This window comes from Anarrhichthys ocellatus, unplaced genomic scaffold (genome assembly GCF_004355925.1).
Source record: "Anarrhichthys ocellatus isolate YVR2014 unplaced genomic scaffold, GSC_Weel_1.0 scaffold39, whole genome shotgun sequence".
Taxonomy (NCBI): Eukaryota; Metazoa; Chordata; class Actinopteri; order Perciformes; family Anarhichadidae; genus Anarrhichthys; species Anarrhichthys ocellatus.
The window spans coordinates 3,212,414-3,231,798 of NW_022280069.1; the positions used below are offsets into that span (position 1 = coordinate 3,212,414).

At 44.4% G+C, this 19,385-nt stretch overlaps 2 protein-coding genes across 5 annotated transcripts in view; both read left to right on the forward strand.

The window, feature by feature from the left end:
- Window positions 1–1,828: 1,828 nt before the first annotated feature.
- Window positions 1,829–14,615, forward strand: LOC116394407 (soluble guanylate cyclase 88E-like). Of its 4 annotated transcripts, XM_031867466.1 has the most exons (17): window positions 1,829–1,887; window positions 2,411–2,587; window positions 3,074–3,206; window positions 3,295–3,469; window positions 4,284–4,375; window positions 5,278–5,535; window positions 5,628–5,748; window positions 6,387–6,512; window positions 6,600–6,720; window positions 7,464–7,593; window positions 7,918–8,064; window positions 9,462–9,608; window positions 10,122–10,278; window positions 11,187–11,296; window positions 11,690–11,779; window positions 12,080–12,198; window positions 13,262–14,615. In XM_031867466.1, the coding sequence occupies exons 2-17, from the start codon at window positions 2,436–2,438 to the stop codon at window positions 13,629–13,631; spliced, it is 2,448 nt and encodes an 815-aa protein (XP_031723326.1). In that variant the 5' UTR covers window positions 1,829–1,887; window positions 2,411–2,435; the 3' UTR covers window positions 13,632–14,615. The 4 variants fall into 4 exon arrangements, with proteins under 4 accessions (XP_031723326.1, XP_031723323.1, XP_031723327.1 ...); XM_031867463.1 differs by having other exon boundaries at window positions 6,387–6,720; XM_031867467.1 differs by having other exon boundaries at window positions 6,387–6,720; window positions 13,206–13,353.
- A 3,229-nt stretch (window positions 14,616–17,844) lies between these two features.
- The window catches only part of tnfaip8l2b (tumor necrosis factor, alpha-induced protein 8-like 2b), a 7,803-nt gene continuing 6,262 nt past the window's right edge, over window positions 17,845–19,385 (forward strand). Inside the window, exon 1 of the mRNA XM_031867382.1 lies at window positions 17,845–18,386. The gene's annotated coding sequence lies outside the window, so the exon portion shown is untranslated. The remainder of the gene's footprint in view (window positions 18,387–19,385) is intronic.

Sequence of the window (19,385 nt, forward strand, 5' to 3'; positions counted from 1 at the left end):
ATATAAAATGATATCAGCGCCTCACTATTTGCTGGACCTGAATAGGTCCGACTGCATGGCTGCCTGCAGTGACCCTGATACTCCCCAGAGATTGGATCACCCCTCCGTTGGGCTGGCTGAGCCTGATAACTCCTTTAGCAGATAACAAGACGGAAAGGAAAATATGTATGAGTACGAGTGAAACTGACACCACCAGTACGTGTGGCGGAGGGATGAGCAGAGCAGAACTGTGTGTGTGTTGGTGTTGTTCACATCAAACAATGGGAGGGAGGTGTTCCTCCGCTCCCCAACAGGGTTTGAAAAATGACATGAATGGACACCTTTTGACGAAGCCGCACCTCTCTCTCCCTCCCTCTCTCTCTTTGTGGGAAGGAAGGCGAGGTGTAATATTGGAAGAGCAAAAAAGAAAAAAAAAAGAAAAGATGAGTCATGTCTTCTTTAATGAAAGCTTCCGCAGCATCTGTGTGGAGTTGTGGGATTGGCACCATCAGCACATTGTTATCTCCCTCTGTTCACCCACGGCTTAGAGGCAAGCGGCGGACCTCCCAATGCTGCCGTGTTGCACGGTCGCACTGCAGGCCATTAAAAGGCAGGCAGCAGCATCCGGTGAACGGGTGAACACCGGGGGGACGGAAGGAAGGAATGAAGGTGGGGGGGGGGGGGGAATGAAGGGGGAAGAAGAAGCTACACAAGAAATGGAAACAGAGGGTGGCTCATTATCGCCCAGACGGCTAGCTCTCGGCAGACCTTTAGTTCATTGGTGGAGTGGAGGTGTGAGGAGGAGAGTGGTGGCGGGAAAGATTAATTCTGTCCGACAGTGTTTTCATAATTAGACCTCTACACGACTGGTGTGAGCCGCCTCCAGATCAGGATTTAAATATGAAAACAGTAGAGGTGAAAGTCATTTTTCATCTGATCTTTCCACAAATGTCAAAAAATAACAGAACGTCTGATCTTCCTGGTCTGGTCTCTCACCAGAAGGCCAGAGTGACACACTTCTTTTAATTTCCAAACCTATCTCCCCCCCCCCAGCAGAAGCATTGGATACACCAGTAACAGAATGAAAGGTGTTGTAACAGTGCCCCCTTGTGGTGACACCAGTGATGAGCATTAACCTTGAAGCAGGAGCTCTGTGATACATCACCTCACTTAGACACAGTGAAGCAGCCACACTTATTGACAGTTGTTGAATAACGCTGCAGCTCTTGTTAGACCACATACGCCTGTTTTTTTAATGACGTTCTTTTTCCAAATGTAAAAAGCTGTTCCTGCAGGTCAAAACAAACATTATGACTCGAGTCAAAAAAAACACACGTTTGTCACATTTTGGCCTCCAGTGATCCCTGAAAGAGGATCTATTGAGCTTCACTTCACAAACCAAATGCAAATCCATTCAAACACCAATCTCAACACAATGCGCGTCAGTCTAATGTGCACCTGACTGTAATTATGCAAATTTGAGATAATTAGCCAGAGAAACCCGCTCGCCCTAATGAGTTGTTGCAGGAGAGTACAGGATCATTTCGGATAATGAGCCTCACATTGTGCGCTCTGGTTTACATAACAGAAACTAAATGTCTTTTGTTTTTTTAAGGAATTCTCTTACACAGTAACACCCACAAACTTAATCTCCATACAAAAGCTTTACAAATCAGACGCTGCATGTTTGCCAGTCCACCAAACTGAAAGTCTAAATGTATGTATTTTTTTAGTGCTACCTGCCACAAACATGCCTCGGTGCTGCTATTTTTGCCCGGGTCACCTATTGACCTGACAAGCAAGTGTCCCCCATGTCAGCTGCAGGTGGAAGCTCTCTGCAGGGAGCGATGCTGTGGAGCTGGCTGCCTCAGTTGGACACCAGGATATCACAGTACGGAGGGACTGCATGTAAGGGGACTCCTCTTTTTACAGCTTTGCGTCCTTTTCTTCTCGCCCCATTTTTAGTTTACGTGTTTTTACTGTAGTTAACTGGTGGGATGGTGGGAGCATAGCTTTTTTCCAGAAGCTTGTATTTGGTGGTGGTGACATTTTACAGCGAGTGGAGAACAAAGCAGCTGCTGCAGACAGAGCAGTCTCTGCTTAAATGCTTCCCTTATTGAGAATCTTGCTCTTTTTCTGAGATGGAGCTGGTGTCTGAGAAGCTTAGCTGAGGTTACATGGGGTTGTGTGGGCACAGTCCCTTCTTTCTTTCCATGCATGCAGGTGGATAGAACAGTATGCATTTACATTTGGCACTGAAAGATGTTTTATTTTATCCCGTGAGAAGACGGCGCCAAAGGTCCGTCCTCTTAAGGAATAATGGATTTTAAGAGATTTCCTCAACAGTGATATTTTAAACTGCTGACACTAACGAAAGATGAGTCCAACCTGCATTTTGGATACGTCATTTCTTCCCTTTGTCTCTCCTCAGCTGAGCAGTTAACTTAAGAACAAACATGGAGGTCTCTAACCCCCTGAAGATGTACGGCCTGTACCTGGAAGCAGTGAACGATTACATCAATGAATCCTATGGAGAGGACGTGTGGAGGCTGATCGAGAACCGGGCGGAGATCCCCCACCTCAAGTTCAACCGGCATCAGATGTACAAGTAGGTTGTTTGTTTTATTACTGTGGTGGATTCTGCTGTGGTTCTCAGTGCTTGGAAGGCAACCGACACAAAAGTTATTGTTATGAATAAATAATATTCTTGCCTAGGACACTAAATTGGTCAGGACCTGATTTTTTTGTTGTTGTTGTTGGACATACTCTGAACAGCTGGCTAGTGAGTGTTGATGTGCTCATCTATGACGATGCTCTTCAACAACACAACTTCACAAACCGCTGCACAGAGTAACAACATTTAGCACTGCGGTGCAACAATTAAACTCATGTATTGTTCTATTGTCTCGACTATTCAGGCACTGTTTAGATACTATGTTGCTGTGCTCACTCATTTGATTTTGTTTGATTCAGGTTTTCACAGTTTGATTCATGTCACGACTGTAAAGCCGAGTTTAAAATCTCACTTGGATAAAAAAACAAAACGGCGAAGCAAAAGAATTAATTGACAACTTTTCCGGCTATACTTTAAAAGTGACAACCTGATCCTGCGGTTGGCGAAGGCAGCGGGAGAGGTTCTGGGAAAGACCCACGATGAGCTGATGTACGCCTTCGGGGTCTACATGGTGAAGAGGATCGGAAACTACGGATATGAGCGGATCCTAAAGGTGACACACAGTCCCCACAGTGACAGTCACTGACAGTCACCCACAGTGACTATTTAAATGCCAACATCCTCCATCTTTTTTTTTTTAGGTTTTGGGGCGAAACGTGCGCGACTTCATCAACGAGCTGGACAACCTGCACGAGTACTTTCGCTTCTCCTTCCCCAAAGTGCAGCCGCCCAGCTTCTGCGTGGAGGAGGAGTGCGAGACGAGCCTCACGCTGCACTACCGCAGCACCCGCAAGGGCTTCACCCAGTTCGTCAAAGGTACCGGGAGCTTTCTGCCCATTGCATGCTGGGAACGGCTCTCGCCTCATGAACGTGATGAAGCATGTGAAGAAATTACTGAACAATTGTCAGTGTTGTTTGGCTTGTCCAGTGTACAACACAGGACACGACACACACTATCAAAAGTGACTTTTTTTGCACATTTCACCGCATTTACACATATTTTCCAAAACACAACATTGTGTTTTATTAAGTCATCCTACCTCCCACATTGCCACAGGTTTACATTTTAGTGTTAAAAGTCCAAATCTTCCAGAGAAACTCACTTGAGAAAGACAATGAAAAGTGTACAACGTGTCTTCTATTTTGTTGTAATGCATTGCAGACAAAAAAACAAAAACAATCTGCACTTTCAGCTGAATTGCCACGATGAGATAAGTGAACTTTAATGATATAAAAGCAAAATGATGTTCACTGTGTGATACATCATTTCAGAGCACTGGAGTGTGATGTTCCAACGTGATGCAAATTAAATGTAAACGTACCAAGATGTACAAGATATTAATGAGCTGCAGGTTTTTAAGCTGATCTAATTTGGTTCCAATTGTTCTTTAATTGAAAATCTTACATAACAGATGAATAAATCAATGATTAGCCTCGTACAGTAAGCTGTGTTGAAAAGTAAAATAAACGATGCGTCGCCGCGCCACCAGATCAATCTATCCAAGCAAAGTCATTGACTCAAAAGGAATCAGTGACTCTAGTTAACTGCTCAGTTCGCTCTGTAATTAAGCTCACCCAAGCCCGTTGTGAGTGAAACTTGACCTCCACACATCCTAACTGTCTCCTACAGGCCAGCTCTCTCAAGTGGGACGGCAGTTCTACAACACGGACATCGAAGTGGAAATCCTGTCCAAAGAGGAGACGGAGAAAATGACGTATGTGGTACGTAGTCGGGGGCTCAGGGGTCAAGTGAGGAGGTGAGCCGTCGAGCGTCCGGCCTCGACCCCGCCTCGGTTCCATCGGCAACAAAGTGATTTCCGTCACCTTCCATGAGACGCCAGGAGGAGTTCTTATTTGCTCTCAGACAGCAAGTGTTTATTGTTTGGAGATAAGTGTTTATTGGGAAGGGACTCCTCCGCATTGTTGCATTACTGTCCATCAACCTCACCTCTAATGTTTGGGAGTTCACATTCAGTAACTAATCAGGTCCACTGAAATCCATTTCATTATTTTAATCAGGCATAATTTATAAGCTGTAAATAATTACTTTGTTAATTTAAATAACCATTTAACACTTTATAGATCAGACATAAGATATTTGTAACAAACGTTACTTGATGAGTTATAGAACAACCTTTATGAATGACTCACCTGCATGTTTATCATTAGATTTTACGGCGTATTAGAAGGTGAGAAATGCATTAGTTACGGGTTCTGAAAAGCTAAATATTAACAAGTACGGTTTAGGTTTCGGATGCTGAAACTCTTTTCCAGAGAGACGTAAATGTTGTCTTATTACTGACCTATAAACATTAGTGGGTGCAAAACCCAATTATAAAGTATGACTAATTAGACAAAGCCGCCTTTTATTTTCTTTGATATAGGTTTGCCAGTTTATTAGGTACACCGAGCTAAAACTAGTGCAGTTTAAAGACATGAATACTTTCACGCACAACTTGAATTTGAGGCAGAGAAAAAAGCAGCTTTTTCTGAGCCATCGCAGTGCAAATAAACTAATCGACTAATCAAGTTGTGCGGAATTAGTTGAGTTGTGACTATTTTTATGAAACTACAACACAGAGGCTTTATATACTGTATAAATACATATATGTATATATATCCAGGTTTACAAGATGAACTTCGACAACGCCGCCTTCAAACATCGCATGCCGCAGCAGATGACGGCGCCGGGCTACGAGAAGCTGCCAATGAAGCGAGGCATCTTTTTTGTCATGTTCCCCTTCAGCGTCATCTTCCGCCGCGACATGATCATGTACCGCATCGGCGACGGCCTCAAAGAGGTCTTCTCCGACCTCCAGGGCAAGAAGGTGGACGAGGAGTTCACCCTGATCAGACCCATGCTGGAGTTCAGCTGGGATAACGTGAGTTCAGAGCGGAGTCGTCCGGTCTTTCTCGTCTTTATTGGTAAATACTAAAATGCTCAAGTGACCTGCTGAAATGTTGTTTCCATCAGATCTACACCCATTTGAACAACGTGTTTGAGCTGCTGACGGTAGCGGTGGTGGAGAGCAAGCAGAAGGTCAACCTCACAACGTCACAGGAAGAGAACGAGAAGGCGAGGGAAGAAGAAAGAGGTGCGGGTCTCTCCATTTTAATCACTTCAAATGCATTATGTATAAAAAAGAAAAGAAAAGGTCTCATTACAAATATATGGGATCACAGAACGTCCATCAAGTCACTGCCTCATTTCAGTCACTTCAAGGTCATTGAAAGAGAAATATAAACTATTTATAACATATTCAGGTGGAAAGAAGCCAAACTACTATTATTCATATAATAAAGTTAATGGTCTGCAAGCTCAAATCACATATAACTATATTTAAATACATACTGTAACAAAAACAGTAGCACCAAACCCGTAGCCTGCAGCCCGGTGACTGTTGGAATAAAAGCGGATGAAAAGATAATTATGAAACTGGAAGATTCGTGATGCATATCGCTGAGCGTGTCGTTATTTCAAGAGGAAATGACAACACCAGTTTTTATGTTATGTGTAAGAGTGAAACGTAATGGACGTAATCCAGAGCATGACCATCAAGAACGCATTACAACAGATGAATTTGTAATATAATTCTCATGTTGAACATTGCCACTCTGATTGGAGTTCACCGCACCGTTTTACCACATTCACGCCACACGTTAACTCACTTGCTCAACTCACAACCTTGATTCATTCAGTCATCTGCTTGCTGCTCTCTCCCTCCTCCGTCAGAGCCCAACCCAGTGGAGGAGAAGAAGGGCACGGACCAAGAGCACAGCAGCGCTCTCACCCAGTACAACAGCTGCGCCAACTCCGGCGGGGAGGACATTGAACTGCTGGCGTTCCAGACCATCACCGGTCAGAGCCTTTTTCTTCTTCTTCTTCTCCTCGCATGTATCCGATCGCTCCCGATCCTGTTGACCTGTCCCTCGTGGTTCTCCTCAGGAAAGTGCAGTGAGACCATCTTTGAGGACCTGCGAGAGCCTCCGAAGAAACCCCTCCACCTGAAGGGACAGATGAAGTACGTCCCCCAGTGGGACTCCCTCATCTTCCTGGGGACACCCATGTAAGACCACGGCCTACAGACTGACTGCGTTTCATGGTTTTTAAGTCCACTTGGTTTCTAGAAAGTCTCTTTTTTAAGTTAATTTTAAAGTATATTTGTTATTTTATTAAAAAGCTTTCCTGTTGTCTGACCCGGTCGTTTGTGTTTTAATGAGCTCGTAATGCTAACTCAACACTTCATCCGTCTGTTTCAGGTGTCAGGTGTCATATTAAGACACACACATGTAAGTGTTAGTTTTCATTATGCTAAATTGAGAAAACTCGGTAAATATGTAATAATCAGAATTGAGCAGAATGTGAGGAGAGTATTTCTGTTGAAAAAGGAACGGCAGCACTGCTGGGTTTAGTTGTACTGACGATAGGTGAATCCACTGCGTGAGGCAGCACAGTACTGGTCATTCTCTTTCTTCCCCAGGTTATATTTAGGACAAACCACAGTTGATTTGTACAAAAAATAACCCAGATTTATTTTAGATTTTTTCAATATTTGACAACTTATGGTAATTTAAAGACAATTGCAAGACATTAATCTGTCTGAATATAGTATGGAAAACCCTTTCTTTTATTCCCTATGAAGGAACATATTTCAGTCGTTTTCCACCCTATTTTGTTCACGGTTGCTTTCCCCCCAGAATTTAATTTTGGAGACTGGATTTATGGATGCTAACTCTGTGAAATAATTTCCATTCTCTTGCTTTTCTTTACAGTTAATTTACCTTAATTTCTTTCTCCTCACTCTTAAAGTATAGAGACAGTGGAGGACATGATAAAGATGGGTGTGTACGTGAATGATCTGAACCTGCACGACTCCAGCAGAGAGCTGATCTTGGCCGGGACACAGCAGTCGGCTGAGCTGCAGCTGGCCCTCGACCAGGTGATGGAAAAAGCACCCTGCTAACAAAGCAGGCTTCAATGGGGAGCTCAAATGTACAAAATCGCCTCGTAAAATGTACTGAAATGATTGTACGATTCAAAGCAGACGTCGTACTGTATGACACGATTGCACTGAAACAGCCTGACCAGGTGAGCCGGGGTGAAAGCTCTGCTCCCGTATTGAATTCACCCATTAAATCCGACTCAGTCAAGCAGGAGAAATGTGGATTAAGAGGATTAGAGAAGGCAAAGAGGTTTTTTATTCATCTTTAAGAGAGGTTAGACTGTAACCGTAGACTCTTTTGTCCCATTTCTGATCCTCTAGGAGCAACAAAAATATGCTCAGCTGCAGGAAACCATCAAGAAGCTGGACGAGGAGAAGAAGAGAGGAGACTCTTTGCTGTACGCCATGATCCCTAAAGCCGTGGCCGACCGCCTCAGGAAGGGGGTCACTGCACTGGAGACATGCCAGGTACAAGGCAGCGCTGCTAACAACGATAGCGGTGCTCGAACACCACAGATATCACTGCCAATGTGCACAATGTAACCGCTAACCTGAGGTCATAAATATGCTGTCATCATAGCACAGACTTCACTCAAATGGCAGCACACGTCTTGCATTTCAAGTAGGTTTCACCCCGTCGACACAGCACGTGGAGGTCGGAGGTCAGCCATACAACAGTGCTCTCGCTTGGCAGTGACCTCCACGTGAAATGAAACTGCCATTTTCTCACAAGTAAAGAGTGTTTTGACCAACAAAGGAGATTTAACGTCAGCTGCTGCAGCCGTGCAGGAGGAGTGAGGATGAGAAGGCTCATTTCCAGCGCGGTTCAAGGATAAAGCTGTCCTCACCAAAGAAAAACAATGTCCGCATAGGTCATCTGTGCAAGCAGCTTCTTACAACCCGTATTTCCGTTTGTTGTGCAGCAGATATGACGGGAGCAGAGGAAAGACGTCAGGTGAATGGATGGCTAAAACAAGCAAAGACCTTTCACCCAGGAGACCGTGTGAAACCAAAACACAACACATTGAGTTATTTTCAGTGAAGGAGTTATTTTATGTTACAGAACTATGTTAATACCAAACCACGTCATGGTTGTGTTACATAAAGGGCTTACTAATTTAACCAAAACTATAATCTTTTCCCAGCAGCCCAAACCAAGTAGCTCGGTTTCACAACGTTCACCATGTGTTTAAAACGGCGACCGCTTCACGTTAAATAGAACGATAAGGTTTCGGGAGTCATTGGTAATGACCTATTCTGCCGGTTAGGTATGAGGACAAGACCATACACATGAACGGTGCACAGCAGAACAAAAGTGTTTACCCCTGTCCCAATGTGCAAAATAAAAACGCAGATAAAACAGAAACCAGGCGACCTCCGGTTCTGAAGCCAATGCGGAAGTGTCTTAACACTTGCATTCTCTCTAGTGTCCACCAGGGGGCGACTCCTCTGGTTGTATAGAAGTCTATGAGAAAATGACTCTACTTCTCTCTTGATTTATTACCTCAGTAAACATTGTAAACATGAGTTCATGGTCTCAATCTCTAGTTTCAAGTCTTCTTCAACACAGCATGATGTTCATTTAGTAAATTATGCACGTCTTACAACAGACTTGCAAAGACAACTATATGGATTAATGTCTATAGATGGTAGATAAAAGCAACAGTTGCAGTTTTTTTCGGACATATAAAATTACAAAATGACATAACCACAAACTAGAAACAAGTATCCATCCACACTCAAATACAATAACAAACATCTAACTGACGACTGAACGAACCTGTGACAGAGCGCATCTCTTTGAGTATACTGGTGTTTGCTCACAGCGTGATATGATCTGAACTTTATGTTTCTCTGTGTCCCAGGTCTTCCCAGATGTGACCATCTTGTTCAGCGACGTGGTCAAGTTCAATGAGATCTGCATCCACATCACACCCATGCAGGTGGTGGACATGCTCAATGAGATCTACATCGTCTTCGACACACTCAGCGAGAAGCACAACGTCTACAAGGTCAGTCTAAGGACGCAGTCTGCATATGATTCAGTAACTTTCTACTAACCGTCTCGTGTATACGGAGGATTATCTTGAAGTGTTTATGATCAGTTTTTGTTGCCTGCTCAAGTTAGTCTATTCCCCAAATGTAAATTGAAAGCAGATGATTTTATTTACACTATAAAGTAGAAAATGACAGCAGAATTTCCCTGTTTCTGAAGATGGGAAAACTTCTGAAACATCTTGAAAACAATGAGAAAGCAAACTTCACAAAAACCTATATTTACTAAAGCCAAAGTGAAACGTTGGCTTTAACTGTAAAGTATAAATGTACTACATTTAGATAACAGCTCAGATTTCTATACATTACACAAACAAAAGATGATGGCGTGTTTAAGTTTGAGGTAGAACATCTAGAACATACATTGAGAGATAAAGTTGAATTCATGTCGGATTCATTTTAACGAGTCAGAACGTTCTGGTTAGTGTCTCATTACAACGTAGAAATGGCCGCTCTTCCCTTCTGTCCAGGTGGAGACGATCCGTGATGCCTACATGGTGGTGGCCGGCGTGCCCAACAAGACCACCTTCCACGCGCACCACATCTGCGACATGGCCCTGGACATGCTGAGCTCCATCGACCACCTCAAAGACCCCTCCACCGGAGACAACATCACGATCAGAGTCGGTGAGCAGTAACACCATAGAGTTGTTCTATTTACTGCATGTGTGGTTGGAGTTTTGACCTCCTCAGACTTTCCTTTCCGTGCACCTTGGAAGTAAAAAGCCCCCACTTTGTTTTGGGTTTTGGAGGCCACGGCTCCGGGGTCACCCATCACTGATTCAGTGTCATGATCCTTGTGCTACTAGACTTTTCCAGGTTGGGCTTTTCATCCACTCAACCACCATCTATAAGTAACAGCCCTCACAATATAATCTTGAGATCTTGCTGCACAACAGAACAATTTTTCCAAGGTAAAATAGTTCAAGACACTGTTTCCATACCACCACAAGGGGTCGCTGTTCTTGCGCCAACCCTAACCACAGACACATATCAATCGTGCTTTTTTATCATTTGTACATCCTTCTAATCGCAGCTGTAAAGCAACTCTTTGAGTCATTAGTAATAATCAACAAACCCAAATATAGTATTGTCATGCTAGGAAGACAAATAGTACATTATATATAAATTACATATATATTATATAGATTATACTGCTGCCCCTTCGAGGTAAAACAAAGTGCAACTTGTAAATGAGTTGAAATGTTTTTAATTGTATTTCCCGCTCTAAACACAGGAGAAAGGACTTATGTTCTGCAGGTTGTAGTTTCGAGCCTCTCTGTTGTTACTAGTGGTTGCTTATAAAGACAACCTTGGAATTTAAGGGTTTGGATAAATGTTGGCTCAGTGATGAGTGGGAGCTAAATAACTACTTTAACTGTAAACCAGTTCAGACATCTGACAATAGCTGCAACAAAACGTGGGCAGTTTGTTGTTTGCTCATGTTTGTTTCCATAAACCGTTCCCCCCCCTCCCATCCCTCCCCCCCCTCCCCCCCCTCCCCTCCCCTCTCTCTCTCTCTCTCTCTCTCTCAGGTGTTCACTCGGGTATGGTGGTAGCCGGCGTGGTGGGTCTAAAGATGCCTCGCTACTGTATGTTTGGCGACACCGTGAATACAGCCTCGAGGATGGAGAGCAATGGAGTGGTGACGACACCAACATATTTTACAAGCCCGGCAAAATGTGCCAAACAACCCACGGCAGTAGCAGCCTCCACGATCTCCCTCAGTCACATTCTAAAGCAGATTAGTATTGAAAACCATTTTCTGTTTAATGACGCCATTGTGCGTCCTGCTTTTTAGTTAATGCAACTGGCAAATCGCCTCATTTGCGTTGCATTACTTACAGTGATATGATGTCATGTTTTGCATGAAATCTGTTCTATGAACAAAGTGAGTCAGGGAGGCAGCTTGTGCGGACTGAATGCCACTTTACTGCCCATGAAAAGGAAGAAAGCCCTGAATGAACTCTCCCTCTCTTTAGAATCCAAACGTTCTCACAGCAGTTGTGTGTGTGTGTGTGTGCGTCTGTCTGAGCAGGGCATGCAGATACACATCAGTCAGACCACCAAAGACAACCTGGAGCACGAGCCCTACATCATCGAGGAGAGGGGCAAAATCTTTGTGAAGGTGAGTCCCTTCGTATCAGCTGCACACCTTTTGCTGGTGATTTATTGAATCAAAGGATGTCTTTCTTCCCACCATCACTGATTGAGACGGACTTTATGATAACTACTTCGTCAGGTTTAGTCAGTCTGGTAGCTGTGAGACTTCAAGCACATTATTCCAAGATGAGGTGGATAATTAAAAATATATATTTCTAAAAATACCTGAGCCAATTCTAAGATATGTGTTTTTATATGGATGGATTTTAGATGAAATGCTCTTTCCGACATCTGATCAGCACACTGTCGTCCGGTCTTCTTCCAGGGTAAAGGCTACATGAAGACCTACTGGCTGAAAGGAAAGGGGGATCTGTCGTTCAAGACCCCGGCGGAGATGCGCTACAGCGGGGAGCCGAAGGACTCGGAGGACAGGAGCTCTAATGGGTGAGTGGACAAAAGGAGAGCAGTCAGCACCAAACAACCACTTTTTTCCCCTCGTCTGTGCACAGTGTGGACTCCGGATGCCCCCCCTGTTGATTCGGACACAGCTGTGCTCATTGGCCCCCTGCAGAACCAGACAGCAAGTAGACCGAGAGCCTGTGTTAGGTGCTTTTGTTTGTTTGGAGGAGCCATGCTGAAAAACAACTACATTTTCAGTCAGACGGGGCAGTGCAACTGTTACTGAGGTTACTGAGGCAACACAAAAACAAAACAGGGTGAGACAAAGCAGGAGAAACAGCACAAACAACAACTGTTCCTTTAAGTTTTGTTTATACTTTTGTGTGGCACCAAACACGAGATGGCGTGCGCTACGCACAGAAGTCTGTTGCATTATTCTCCGAAACACCGGAGGGCGTACAAACAAAATGTACTGAGAAGCAAAAAAAAAAGCAAATGTAACCAAATAAACACCATAAACCAACCTCCACAACGCCCAAGGAGGGATTATAATCAACTGTAAACTCATATCCATGGTCTACTTTATTGCCTTTGTACGAGTCCTGTAAAGAAACAAGTCATGTATTAAATGCATGATAAAGAAACAAAGGTTTAATATCCTGTAAACTATTTGATTTGGCAGCAAAATATTTACTCAAATGTAGATGTTCAAGACCTCCAGTTTCCAAAGCATCTAAAACAATGAATAGACAGTCTTTCTTAAATCTTCAGACATGTTTATTGTGCTTTTATCAGTGAATGCAGGATGCGTCAAGTTACCGCCTGTGCACAACGTGCAGGCCGCGATTATGTCATTTCCTGATGACCTCAGCGAGTATAAACTAGGCTTTAGTCTGACGTCAAGCCTTTGAGACTTGTTCTTCTAACTGTATTGTTATAGAAAATGATATAAAATGTTTTGATCAAGTTGAGAATGTGTGCAATAACGTCACTCCAAGGACAGATTTATTGACTTGTTCGAAGAAACTGTAGAAATGTTTGATTTCCGACAGCGTGACTACACCTTTGTGAATCACTGAGAAACTCTACCACTGTGTAACCGCACTAGTTCCACAAGCACCAACGCCAAGCGCATGGGCTCCAACCTCAACATCGGCGGCAGCGAGGAGCAAGCTGAGCGGAAGCCCAGCACCGGCGACCTCCCGCTGGACGCCCTGTCCCCACCAGAGGTCGCCATCGAGCCCCCCGCCGTTTCCGCCGAGCCTCAGGAGAAGGAGAGAGCCAAAACGACTAAGAACAACAAGGGGGCCAAGCTGGACGTGCCCCACGGGGACGCGATGCCCGAGTGTTCGTCGCCCGCCGACGGGCCGGAGAACCCGGCTCCTCGGCTCAGCATGAAGAGGAACAGCTTCAGGGAGCAGTACGCCAAGCTGCCCGCCAAGCTGCCCATGCGCAGCGCCTCCTGCTCCATTCTGTGAGCAGCCGGTCGCAGTGGGAGAGATTACAAGGCGACTCCGACACGTGACGAGGGTGTGATACGGAAAATATCATTAACGTTTAAATCTGGGGGCAAAACAAAATTGTTTTTCAACATTCACGGCCACCGACGAACTGCATTTTAACGCCTTTTGAATGCCACGTCAAGCCGAGGAGGTTGTGATTTATTGATTAAAATAAGAGTGAAATGGCAACTTAAACTGATGACCAACACTTTTAAACACATTTAAAGATCTCCTACTTAAGTCCCTTTTTATTAAGGTAAAAACGTGCTTGATAATTGGATGCAGTTATCTGATTGCAAGATGCACTCAAAGTCACTGCATTTAAGTTTACTTGAGGAAAAGCAGCATGTTGCTGCTTTGTCTCATTGATGACATGCAGCTAAAGAACTTGCCTTGCATAGAAATTGGGAAAGTACTTCTTCTTTCTTCTTCTTTTTATAAGAATACTTAAAATGTGAAGGTTTCACAACCTGTTTCACAACATGCCTTCCTTCTGTCGCCTGTTTGTTTAGAAAAAAAAAAAGGAAGTGCAATTTCCTCTACACGAAAACAGTGCACACACAGAGAACCAGAGGACTTTAAAACTGTACTCCAAGTGTTGACAGCCATGACCATGACTTTATTTGCCTTTATGCTATTTGCTGTATCGTTCTACAAGACATTCACCGAGTCACTGCTGCAGAAATGATGTCACAATGACAACAAAATATACAGGATGCTGTGAAAAATGAAAGGGAGCCATTTTGTGAGCGGCCTCACGCGGACGGCTCCAATGAACTCACTGAGAGCAGACGTCATCAGAGGGTGCAGTTTAAATTAGGCATGTAGTAATTCCATAGGTATTTGGCTGGACCTTCACAACATTGTGTTTAAGAGTTTTGGTTCTACGTTCTGTATGTAGTATGACTGCATTTCACTGTTTGATAGTGTTTGTTTATATAAAAACTACATGTACAGCCACTAAAAGTGTCACGTTTTTTTATTTGCTTGTCATGAGGTCATGACCGTCATACTCATCTACTGGTTGAAGGAGTTGGTGGTTTCAAGAAAACATTGAGCTGCCAGTTAAAGGTGGGACCACAATGCACCTGTTTCTGGCTTGTGGCACGGTGTGTGTGTGTGTGCGCACTTCTATCCGGACCGTTAAGCATCAAAGACGGGTAACGCTTCAATACTGCTGAAGCATAGTTTTCTAATAATTTACGAGTTAGTTTTATTCAATTACATTGTATTAGTTTGGCCCAAAATCACAAATCACAACTTTACAATCTGTACAACATACGACATCCTCTGTTCGCTATGTCGCTATCTTGGCTTTTTTGCAACCAGTGAAAGGAAGTGACGTAGGGACATTTATTCGGCTCTGGTAGCAACAGAGTAATAAGCACAGTAAGCCCCGCCCTAAAGCATCCCCTGCTTTATGGTCTGTGTGACTCTAAATGGACCATAATGTACTAAATGAACATCATGCTGTATTGAAGAAGACTTGAAACTAGAGATTGAGACCATAAACTCATGTTTACAATGTTTACTGAGGTAATAAATCAAGAGAGAAGTAGAGTCATTTTCTCATAGACTTCTATACAACCAGAGGAGTCGCCCCCTGGTGGACACTAGAGAGAATGCAAGTTTAAAACACTTCAGCATTGGCTTCACTTTTCAGAAACGGAGGTTGCCGCCTGAATGTCTCTCGTCCCGGTGAAGTAGCCTCCAAGCAGAGGGAATTAATTCTGGTCTCATTTTTGTTCTGATTAACAGTAAATTCATCAAATTCACTGCTCCGCATCATGTTATTTTCCAAACTACTGGCAGTCATCGTTGTCGACGCCGCGTTCGCGTTCGTCACACGAGAGTGGCGTGACTCACAATTTACAAAATGATGCAGGGGACTTCGGAGATGAAGTTACATTTAAATAAATCAGGGACTGGAAACAATGAGCGTGAAGTTCTTCACATCTAAAACAAGTGAGATGGAAGGATCTTATATCTGATCATGCCGTGGGGGGGGGGGGGGGGGAGTGAATCCCTGTTAGCTGCAGACCGATCAAATTAACTCTCTGGCCTCTCCTGAACCAACATCTGTTCCTCTCGATCTGTGCTCACCATCCATCTAGTGACGCTGCCAGTGGAAAGCACCTAAGCTCACAAAATCCTCCATCCAATTCAGGCTCCACATCTCCAGGCGTAATGTCCTGACCTCAGCGGTTAGCAGGTCAGTTATTCCTGTCTTAGTCATCTGATGATAACAGGCTGCCATGATATGAGTGACTGTACGCGCGTGTGTGTGTGCGTGTGTGTAAGGTTGGAAGGTCCATGCGATCTTTTAATGAAAGATAAGTGACATAATTGAAGTTCCTCTTATTATCTCATAACCAAAAGAGGCAAGTGTGTAAGCTGTGTACAGTACGAAGGTGAGACAGGTAAGAGCTCATTTCAGGTCAAGTGCACTCCTTCTCACACACACACACACACACACACACACACACACACACACACACACACACACACACACACACACACACACACAGCTGAGTGCTCGCTGCCGATGTTTCCTTGTGAGATGTCATTACATGATAAAGAGGAAGCCATCAGGAAACCGCTTAAGCGCTACTTCCTGTCTGTTGCCACGACGACAGACCTCATTCTGCAGTTGCAGAAGTTTGCCGCGACTTCACCCGAGTTACTTTCTTGCAGAAGGGGGGGTAAACAACACACACACACACACACACACACAGAGGAGGCAGGTGGGTTGGGGTCTACGCCTGCACGCCGGTGGGCCGGTGTGGCGTCTCGGCCTCAGTCCAGCTAGGTCTCAGTGTCACCTTTGACCCCGAACATCTGACAACAATTAACATTTGCGAGGAGTTTATTGGACAGGTCCTTTTCTTTTTTCTTTTGGAATGGCCTGAGCTTCAGCCAGCAGCCCCCCCCAACACAGCTGGTTGCCATTCAGATAAACCTACAGATAAACACTCAAGGGACACTTCCTGGTTTCTAAATTAATCGTTGAATTCATGACTTTGGTTTGCCGTCGTTGCCAAGACTGACTGCTCCGGGCTCGATACTGGTTACTCCTGATCACATCCTGCGCTGCTCCTCATCTGTATTTATATTTCACATTTCATTCGCTCAAATGAGACTTTGAAATGGCCGATAAGTTTTATGGCGACCGGCTCAAACAAAGCTCCATAAGGAGTGATGTTGGCCTTCAGATGTGATCATCCTCTGCTGTGACTACAATGAAAGTCACCACTCCAGAGGGGGGGGATCATTTATAAAAAAAAGGGACAAAGTGCAGTAGTTTGCATCATAATGATGTCAGTGAGTCAGGTTTAGTGGCTATAGTTTTATCTGCAGTTTATTCAGGTTCAACTTTATTGGTCAATTGGCATCAAACGAACACACACACACACCATAAACACATCTAAAGACACATTTAATTACAGGTTGGAAACATACAGCTGAAGCCCCAACTGCAGATAAGAAAAGTCTGCATGTGATTCAAATTTACTGGCAAACCCCCCCCCCCCCCCCCGAGTACGCTATCATGGCCCTGCATAACACCGGCTTGTGTTAAAATAACGCATACTATATTATATTTGAGTCCAATAGTATTAGAGGCTTATTTATGCTCCGGTGCAAACGGGTCTGTGTAGCGAGAGGAGATGAGCCTCCTGAATTTTCAAAATGCTGTCAAAACTTTCATTTCTAGTTGCAAACAGTCTGCATAGTTCCTCAGCCGGAAAGTGGCAGAAAAATAAAGGTGCAGATGACCCGTGTTTGGCCAAATACGGAAATCTTTACTTGACAAATGACGTAATTAACTTGGCAGATTCGCACCGGATTAACATCACAGACGACCTCAGGAATCATTACAAAAGCAGACATCAGCGGCAGATGTTACACAGAAACATGCGGCGAGCTGCATGAAAGTATTGCGTCAGGTTGTCAATGCGTTTTGTCCATAAACTTAATATCAAAAAGCACCACAGGTCAGTAGGAGAGTTCAGTTTCAGTGCAGTCAGCTGGCTGTGATTGTGTGCACGTGTGTGTGTCAGACTGAGACACACTCCTGGCTACTCATTGTTTTCGTTCTACCCTGAATAGGTGACACACACACACGGGGAGGGACATGGAGCTTGGCCGCACTGACAGGAGCTGCATTCCAGGGCAGGTGAACACACACACACACACACACACACACACACACACACACACACACAAAAGGGGGGGGGTTGAGCCACTCCCCTTTCAACCGGCTACATCCCTGGATTATTGCTAAATTCTTTCTGGGGTTTTCACTTGTTAGAACAAGCAGAGGCACAACGTCAGCAACACCGAGAAGAGACGGGACAGAATCAGAGAGAGCGCCGAGGTGTGAGGGGCGAAGAGAGAAATACAGCGGGGCTGGAGAGTTCGACTTTCAGAGGGAAACACAAAGATAGGAGAGAGAGCGAGAGAGAGAGAGCGAGAGAGACACACTAAGGGGTGTGTCAAAGCAATTTAGTTCCTCAAGGAAGTACAACTCAACATTATCTTAAGACAGGGTGACAGCACCGACAGAAGCGCTGCAGGAGGGCTACTTTTTTTTTTCTCTTAAGGTTTTTGGTTCTGCTCGTGGTGAAGATGAAGGGATCAATTTAAATCAACTCGGCCTGTGCTGTCAACCTGAGAGAGAGAGCAAAGAGAGAGAGAGAGAGAGAGAGATCTGACAGACCAGCAGCAACACAGGTAAGAGAACTTCTACCGCGTTCACGTGACAGCAAAGAAAAAAAGAATAATCCTCTGGGCCCAGATGTTATGTTCCTCCTTTATTGTTTGTTTGCGGAAACATTAAGAGTATGATTGGAACAAACTGTGTGACTTCTCTCCACTTCCCCATCTTGAGCTGGGAGTCATGCAGTCATGCTGGAACAAGCACAGTTGACAATGCACAGATGTTGCGCTCACACTTTTTTGTTTGCCCGACGCTTGGGGGGTTGCTCAACTCAACTCTGGAGGCGGTGGACTTTCCCTTCCTCACTGATTTGAAGTAAAGTCATAGATAGACGTTGGGGGCGCGATGTCTCTCTCGTCGTCGCTCAGATACGAGGGACAGATTCTATTTGAGGCCCTCGGCTTGTGGCTCTCCGACACTTAAACCAACGTCTGTCTGTTTCACTTCCCGTTTGAGCAACGGCTATCTGGGAGGGTTATGCAATGTTGAAAGACAGACTGCAATATGTGGAGGATTTCAAAATACCTTCTTGTCTATTATTAAAAAAGCACATAAGATTGGTCAAATGAAGAGGTCAACTAGCAAACTAACTGACACGAACCCAATGCTTACAGATTTGCATAAAGAATCCAATACGAGACTAAAGGAATAAAACATTAAGTGTTAAAGACGGAAACAAGACCTTCAGCGCGGTGGCCCCCAGTTCAAAAACGCACAGCGGAAGTGGCATTTCATCCTGACACATCCTGTTTAACTGTTACTCTTTAATCCTCTTTGGCTCATCACCAGGAGAAACTGAAGAGTGTCCACCTGTTAAACTACAACCACTGTAGCTCAGCGAGGACCTTTCAACAATGGCCTCCTTGTTTCCATCCGATTGAGTGGTATGGCTTTTTTTGTTGTTTTTTTCTGGAACATTCTCATTGTTCAATCTGATCAAAGGCTAAAAGAGCACCCCGCCCCCCCCCCCCCCCCCCCCCCCCCCCTCCCCCCCCTTTCCTCCAGACACCAGA